General features: G+C 28.3%; 1 protein-coding gene across 2 annotated transcripts; it reads left to right on the top strand.

Annotated features, from left to right (window-relative positions):
• The first annotated feature begins 2,111 nt into the window (after nt 1-2,111).
• On the top strand, nt 2,112-7,791 carry LOC103839385 (cytosolic sulfotransferase 12-like). Of its 2 annotated transcripts, XM_033280549.1 has the most exons (2): nt 2,112-6,848; nt 6,969-7,791. In XM_033280549.1, exons 1-2 carry the CDS (start codon nt 6,623-6,625, stop codon nt 7,592-7,594), a joined length of 852 nt encoding a protein of 283 aa, XP_033136440.1. In that variant the 5' UTR covers nt 2,112-6,622; the 3' UTR covers nt 7,595-7,791. The 2 variants fall into 2 exon arrangements, with proteins under 2 accessions (XP_033136440.1, XP_033136439.1); XM_033280548.1 differs by having other exon boundaries at nt 2,112-7,791.
• Nucleotides 7,792-8,994: the final 1,203 nt, after the last annotated feature.

Below are 8,994 nucleotides of genomic sequence, written 5' to 3'. Positions count from 1 at the left end.
ATTTTAGTGAACAATAAAACAGATTATCAAACTTCATACGATAATAGTTAGTGCCAAAAAGATTAGATAGTTCACAATTAGAAAGTACTTGGCCAAATTGCAATAATCAAAAAGAAAGAAAGACCTAAAATTGAAAAAATACATGGATGATACGTGTCGCAAAAACCTCCTGCCACTTGTCAAAAGAAGGGAAAAAGCCAACTTTGTCCCTATATAGAGGAAATTACATGTTTACCACTTTCATGGTACCACTTTTCATTTTTACCACCACTAATGAGACATTTTCAAAAATACCTTCTTTATTAAGTGGCAAAAGACGCTTATGCTTATATATATAATAAATTATTATTTAAATAAAAAAAAAAACAAATAAAAAAAAAAAATTATGTTTTCGAATTATACTTTTTCAAATTCGAACTTATTTATAAAAAAAAAATTTTGAATTTTTTTTTCAAATTTCTTTTTGAAAAACGAAAATTATGTTTGAAACTATTTTTTAAAAAAATTATATATTTTTTAAGCATTTATATATTTATTAAAATCATAAATTTCACATTCCAAAAAACCTAACCCACCCCTCAACTCTAAACCCTAAGTCTAGATTAGTTAACCCTAAAGATATAATTGTATTTTACCATTCATTAAAAGTGAGGGTAAAAGTGGTTAGTGTAAACATGAAAAGTGGTACTATGAATGTGGTATTTGTGGTAATTTCCCTATATAGATTTCAAATACAATAATTCATAAGTTAGATGTTGTAATAATCAATTGGTTAAAATCGTCACATGTATTTTTTTTCTTAGTACATATTTATTTTATTGTATTTGAATTTAGTTATTAAATAAAAATATATGTGCATGAAAAAACCTTATTTGAAAATAATTTCGTATATAATTTATGTTAAATTTTTACCTGTCCTTCAAAACTGGATTTTCTTTTAACAATATTTTTTACGTCTATTCATCTTAAATTAGATATTATTGTATATACAAATGTCTATGATATGTTAATTTTTATACATGTATTATATATTCTGCTAATATTAAGCCGTTCTATCATCATAATAGATTTTTTAACATAAATATTTTATATTTATGAAAATAAACTTAATCAATTTTTCAATTACTATAATTTTATTATATTTAGTTCAATATAATAATTTTTAACATGATTGATAATGATTATAAAATATATAAAGGTAAGATAGAATTTTTATTTTTAATTTTATAAAAAATAAAAGAATATATATTAATCCCTAATAAAAGTTAATTTCTATTTACGAAATTAGTAAAAATATTTACATAAATGTTTTTTGAAAAAATAAGAGATTGTTAAAATATTTAGATTAACATAATAGTTTTATTTTAGTATGATTGATTGTGATTATATAATAGATAAAAAAATGATAGAATATTAATTTTTCATTTTATAAACGATAACTGTATATTATTGTGTAATAATATTTCGAAACTAATTACAAAATTAGTGAAAAATATTTATATATAATTTTTAGAAATTAAGATCTTGTTAAAATCTTTATAAATATATTTTCAGAATTTTTAATATATATTTATGTTTTAAATTAAAATATATCAAAAGATATTATGATTAACGTAATTCAAAGATTCTTTATATTATTAATCTTATTGAAATACATTTAATAAAAAAATTCTTAAGGGTGGTCAAACATAAAAATTGCACGTGAAATAAGTTGTCACATATTTTTAAAAAATACTAGAGCTTGACACATACGTCCGTGAGGGTATTATTTTTATTTTATATATATTTAGTTAATGTATAATTTTAGTTTAACCGTATATATTTAAAATATATTAATATATATAATGTAATTCTATAATTTTATTGTTTATGTTTTTATTAGAGAAATTTCCTAAGATAATATTTTTTAAGTTTTTGTCACAAAAATAGTTATCAATGAAGAAAATGACCAAAAATAAGTTTTTTAAAAGGCAAAAAAATATTGTTACCCTAGGTTTAACTAATCTAGACTTAGAATTTAGAATTAAGGGGTGGGGTTTTGGGGATAGAGTTTCAAATTAAAAAAAAAAAAATTAATATTAAAATTTTCATTATAAAAAAAAGCTATTTTGGTAATTTCTTTTCTTGATGATTCTTTTTGTGACAAAAACTTAAAAAGAACTCTTTGAGAGAATTGCCTTTTTTATTATATAAAGATTTGTTATATACATTTTACTTTGTTAGTAATTGTTATTACATAAAAATATAACATCTCGTTTGGTACAATAAATCATAACTTGAAATAGTTAAACAAATAACCTCATTAAAACTATATATTTTTAATTTTCTCAGTTTCCTTAAAAAATATTTTTAAAATTTATTTAGTTATACTATTGAACAAATATTTATTTAGGATAATTTTTATTTTCTTTTGTTTTTGTTTCAACAAATATACTTTAGCATCTACAATTTTAGTATATGGCAGAACTTTATAAGTAAATTATATACATGCTTTACAAATTTTAACATGTTTTTACGGTCAATGATATTTTAAATAATTAAAATAGTTAATTTATTAATTTAATATAATTGTATATTTAATTCATATATTACTTCTATTTTAATATAATATAGGCTATAATTAAAATAATTTATTAAAATATCATACAATATTTTATAGTAAAATATTAATCAACATTTAATTGAATAATATTATAATTATAATTACGAAATTAATTAATGCATTATTATATAAAAATATTTAAATTTGAGTAAGATTTTTTTTTGAATTTTTGTCAACTGATTTTTTATGATTAAAAATAATATTAAAACAACTTAATAGGTGAAAATTTTATATGTGTTGATTATATACAATGTGATATCTTAATGATACCAAAATGATAATTAGAAATAAATGAAATGTGATTTTCTAGTAAAAGTCTTTTAAAAAAAAACACACATGAATCAAAGTTGTGATTTCTATTTTAATAGAATAGATTCGTTAACATCTATAGTTTTAGTATAGCAGAATTTTATAAGTAAATTTTATACAAGCTTTACTATTTTTAACCTGTTTTAACTGCCAATAATATTTTAAATATGTTTTTTAAAAATTAAATAAGTTAATTTATTAATTTAATATTTAATTCATACAATACTTCTATTTTATTATAATATAGGATATAATTAAAATAGTTTATGAAAATATTATACAATTTCTTATAATAAAATTTTAATTAACATTGATTTAAATAATATTATACTTCTAATTACGATGTCATATCGGAAAATAAATGAAACTGAAAACCATAATTTACATGGTTTGGAGCATTCAGTAACTACATGCGTACAGGATGTCTAAATGGTAGTGGATCATTCAGTCATTTATATTTTCGTGGAGCAGTCAGTAATACATATTTTATTTATGATGCACGCGAGTTTGTAATTTATTATTATAAATGGAAAATAAGCCTCGCCAGCAAGCAAGTCCAATTAACTTTAGATTCTAAATACATATTAAATTTGATTTTTCAAATAATTAAATTATTTTAATACAAATATAAAATATTTAAAATAATTTTCTGAAACAAAACATAGTTTGATAATCTCTTTTTCATCTTTACCTTAGATAACTTTTTTTTTTCTGCTAAACTTTTCATTAGATATGGTCTCCTTTGTCCTTCAAGTAAAATGTTGTCCAAACAAAAATCTTTCAGTAAAGATGTATCTACGTCAGTAAAGATTCAAGATGTATGTACATCCAATATTAGTAAGAGATATCTCGAAAGAGCTGTTAGAACCCTTTTTTTTTCAAAGACAAATACCGCTAGGTCTTAAAATTGGTTAGCTCTGTTCGGTTTCGGTGGTTTTCTCAGCACTGGAACCGAATATCCTTACTAGCTTACCTTCCTATGCTTCTCTTGCATGTTTGGTCTAGAAGAAGAGATGAAGTCATCTAAGGGGAGACGCATGTTAGCGCGTGAAGATCCTTTGCTTAGAGCTTTGGTGATGGAGACCTCGGATGTAGGTGATGGTGGTTTGTCACTGATTTCTTCTGGCAGCCGTATGTGGTCGTATTTTCAAATTCCTATATCTGCATCTCTTTGCTAGCTAGGTTTTTCTGACTCAGCGAAAGGTTCTTCAGGCTAGGGTCTCTCTATGTCGCTTTTGTCTCTCCTCTGGTAGTTTATGTTGTCAAGATTTGTGCTTTTGTTCGTCAGCCTGCACGGAGGAGGGGGTTTGATGGGCATTTGGATTTTGATTTTGTGGTTCGTCTACTGATAGACCATTGATTTTACCTACTTTTAGCTATGGTTTATAAGTGTTCTAATAATTAATTATTATATTCTAGAATCCATTTAGTATATTTATAGGATCATTAGTGATTTGAAAGAAAGTGACGTTTTGAAACATTTTAGAAATATTTGGAGAAAGCATCCGAGCTGACCATCGAGCAAGACCATTGGTCGACATTCAGAGACAATAATCGATCGATGCACACCCTGTGACATCGATTACGGCGAAGCGCAGAAGCCCGTTTGGTTCCAGCCGACTTATAGCCCAAGAATTCACAAATTTACAAGATTACTTCTGATGAGTTTTAACTTAATTATATATAGCTTGCCAACATGTTAGAGGTAAAGTGTGCTTTCTTATTTTTTTATTTTCACAGTAAAGATTTTCTAGGATTTTTAGTAGATTAGAGAGAAGATCCAAAGAGATTTGTGATTGGAACTCCATTGACATCTGTCTATTTATCTATGCAGTTCTTACACTTAATTGATGTTATGAATTGCTTAGCCTTGTCTGAGTAGTTTTCTTGTTAGGTTTAGGGTTTAAATAGTTAATGAGGAATTAGCCCCAACTATAGATTGCTAAGTTGTGATATTCATCATTAGGATTGTCATTAAAGCATTTTTCTAGTTTAGCTAGCTAGAACTTAATTTAGGAGTTGTAGACTCAATTCATCACTTGCATCTCACCATGAATCCATCCTAGTTGAGCTAGGATTGCTAGAGTAAGGCGAGAGCTGCTCTAGAAAGCCTAGTGAGCACAATTCAACCCTTGCGTAAAGCTTGACTAAACGCGTCGATCGATATTCAAATCGAATAATCGATCGACAGTTCGACAAGTGTATCTATCGATATTCCTATAGAATCATCGATCAACACTTATATCTGGTTAATAGACAAACCTAAAAAGCGAGAGCCGATCGGTTTGTTTATAAGTGTTGAGCTTTATAATATCATGCATACAACTTATTAGGCATCTGTAGGATTATAATCCTGAATACCTGAATAGAAACTCTAAGTGTAGCTATTTTATCTAAGTACCAAAAATCCAAATCAAATCAATCGAGCAACTGCCTTGCTCACAAACCTACTATTTACATTTAATCATAATCAACTTAGCTTAATCACTCTGATGATCTACCTTTTCATCTTTGCAGCGTCTACGTCGGTTGTAGTCTGCTGAGAGTGAAGTTTTGGCGGTGCTCAGGGAGCTTCTCCGGGGTTTGTTGATTGGGCTTTGCTTAGTCGTGTGCTGCTTTGGAGGCAATCATTGCATCCTCTTCACAACTCAACCCGTCAAATAGTCTGAGTTTCTGTGTTTGCGGTGAGTTTCCTTTTCCTTTGGTTTGTTCAACGATCAGTCTTGGTTCATAGAGTTGGGATCTGTGGCGTGTCTGGCGCTAGATGTATATATCAAGGATTTGTTTGACGGAGCGGTGCAGCTGCTTGGTTTGATGCAGTGTAGGTGTGACGTCTCCTCATGTCTTTGTTTAGTTCTAACTCTCCTGTTGTTCAACTGTCCTCCTTTTGGTGTTTGGTTGGGTAGTGTCGTCGTTGCTACTTGTTCCCTTTTTAGACTTATGTATTTGGAGATATTTTCATTTTTTGCTATTTTAATTTTGTTCATTGTTCTTGAATCCAGGGGTGAATGTAGAGAAAAATTCTAATGGATGCATGATGTATATTAGTATATAAACCATATATTATACATACACATATGTAAAAGATGTGAAAGTGGGTGTATGGAACTCCTAACGAAAGAATTTACTGGGTGCACTCATTCTCATCCGATCTAATTTGGTCATATAACAAGAATTATTAAAAAAAAAGATGGGTCATCAATGTAGATTCGCTCAATATATATCTTCAAATTAAAAAAAGTTGTAGATATTATTTTAAGACCAAAAATAGTATCGAAATATACAAAAGCAGTGATTCATAATAAAATATATAAAAGCTACCTTCCATCAGTGGGTTCTAGATGAGCATCTTATTTATTTTTATTTTTTGGTCAACAAGCATCATATTTACTAAAAATAAAATGATGAAAAACGAGACAGGCAAGAATGGTATTCCCTTTTTTGTCGTTATGTGTTTGTGTCTTTAGATCATGGCCATTTTGGTTAATACATAATTAAAATTAAAATTGAATAAAGAGGTTAATATCTATCATTAGAAAATTCAAATGGGCATCTTAACTGATGACCATGCTCTGAAGACACAAACACAACACGAAATAGAAAAAAAGACAAGTATATAAAGACACAAACATAACTTCAGTGATAACTTAAGAAAAGACATCTCATAGTTTCTACATTTTCAGGATTGATCTATACTCTTGAGTCTTGACAATGACATCATCATCTGTTCCTATTTACTTGGGAGATGAAGATCTGACACAAGAAACAAGAGATCTGCTTTCTTCTCTTCCAAGCGAGAAAGGTTGGTTGGTCAGTCAAATCTATCAATTCGAAGGAAGTTGGCACACACAAGGTCTGGTACAAGGAATCTTGAACTGCCAGAAAAACTTTAAAGCCAAAGATTCAGACATAATCCTCGCCACCACTCCTAAATCAGGTACGACTTGGTTAAAAGCTCTTCTCTTTGCTCTCATTCACCGAGACAAGTTTCCTGTTTCTAGTAAGCATCCTCTTCTAGCTACCAATCCGCACCCCCTTGTGCCCTACTTGGAAGCAGATTACCGCGTATCTCCAGACGTCGATTTCTCCGAGTTGCCTTCTCCAAGACTCATGCAAACGCACTTACAGCATCATTCTCTGCCGGCATCCATTAAGAGCTCGTCTTGTAAGATTGTATATTGTTGCAGAGACCCTAAGGACGTGTTTGTTTCCTTATGGCATTTCGGGAGGAAACTTTCTCCTGAAGAAACCGCGGAGTATCCGATTGAAAAAGTGGTTGAAGCGTTTTGTCAAGGGAAGTTTATTGGTGGACCCTTTTGGGATCATGTGTTGGAGTACTGGTACGAAAGCCGCAAGAATCCGAACAAGGTCTTGTTTGTTACATACGAGGAGCTCAAGAAGCAGACCGAAGTTGAGGTTAAGCGAATCGCTGACTTCATTGGATGTGGTTTTACTGCTGAGGAAGAAGTGAGTGAGATTGTGAAGTTGTGTAGTTTTGAGAGTTTGAGTAAACTGGAAGTTAATAGACAAGGGAAATTGCCAAATGGAATAGAGTCTAACTCTTACTTTAGAAAGGGAGAGATTGGAGGTTGGAGAGATACTTTGAGTGAGTCCTTGGCAGAAGTAATAGATAGAACCACTGAAGAGAAGTTTAGAGGTTCTGGTCTGAAATTTTCTTGTTGAATCAATCTTTAAAACTTGTTGTTATGTTTCTGTTTTGCTTTAATGGTGTTTCTGTAACCTTGTGCACTTGTTGTTGTTGTTGTTGTTTTCTTGTATTTTCTGGTGAATTGTTGTTGTTGTTTTCGTTTTTTATGAGAGCTGGGGTTGAGTTGTTATTGTTCTTCTTGTATGAATAAAATGGAGTATGTTTGTGTTTTCTTATTTTAACCATGTCGTTGTTTGAGTAAAAGAATGATGTCAGGAGACTGTAATTTTCAGGTGAAATCAAGGGTACTTTAATATTGATGATTACTATTTGGATATAAACACGGAAAATTTTATGTTTACTATTTCCATGGTACAACTTTTCATTTTTACCACTACTGAAAGTACATTTTCAAAAATATATTTTTTATTAAGTGGCAAACGATCCTTATACCTTTGTTATATATATATAATAAATCATTATTTTAATAAATTAAAAATATTAAATTTTTTTTATGTTTTCGAATTTGAACTTGTTTATAATTTTTTTTTCCTGAATTTTTTTTAGAAATTTTTTTTTTTATTATTTTTCTAAATTTCTTTTTGAAAATCAAAAATTATGTTTGAAACTATTTTTAAGTTTTTTAATATTTTTATGTATTTATTTATATATTTATTAGAATCATAAATTTCACATTTTAAAAATCTTAGCCCACCACCACCACTCAACTCTAAACCTTAAGTCTAGTTTAGTTAACTCTAAGGGTATAAATGTCTTTTACCTTTCATTAAAAGTGAAGCTAAAAGTGATTAGTGTAAACATGAAAAGTGGTTTTTATGAATGTGGTAGTAATTTCCCTATAAACATGTTGTGTTTGAGTTTTAATATGATTATATTTGAAAACCAAATAATTAATTATATTTTAATAAAATTGGGATCGATAACCCCTAGGGGTGTTCAATCCGGATATCAGTTCGGTTTCGGTTCGGTTTTTTCAGTTTTTCGGTTAGTACAATATAACTACTATTCTAAATCCATATTTACTTCGGTTGAGTTTGGTTTATATACCGTTGGTTTTCGGTTTATTCAGTTTTATACCAAAACATAATTATTTAGTTTGGAATCATATTATATAAATTTTAGAATCATATTGTCATTGCAGTAATTTATTAAAAATATATATTATATTTTCAAATAAAAGAACAAAAAAAATAAAAAAGCTTATATCTTCAGATGAAATAATCAAATCTAGAATTAAAATCAAATCACGAAAATTTAAAAATTAAAATAAAAAACAAAAGAGAAGTATGAAAGAAAAGTTTTTCCACTCTTCCATTTTTGGGGTTCATCAAAGTCATGGTTCTTCGAGTGAAACTCTGTTTGTTTAAAAATAAAAAAAAAGTTGTGAAGAATTTTTTTCCTTCACTTCAATTTA

Source organism: Brassica rapa, chromosome A09 (genome assembly GCF_000309985.2).
Source record: "Brassica rapa cultivar Chiifu-401-42 chromosome A09, CAAS_Brap_v3.01, whole genome shotgun sequence".
Lineage (NCBI taxonomy): Eukaryota > Viridiplantae > Streptophyta > Magnoliopsida > Brassicales > Brassicaceae > Brassica > Brassica rapa.
The sequence above is the reverse complement of the archived record's forward strand: the minus strand, read 5'-3'. Positions and strand labels throughout refer to the sequence as shown.

Coding starts and splice junctions, on each gene's coding strand:
- LOC103839385 (XM_033280548.1), top strand. CDS start 6,623: ATGACATCATCATCTGTTCCTATTTACTTGGGAGATGAAGATCTGACA.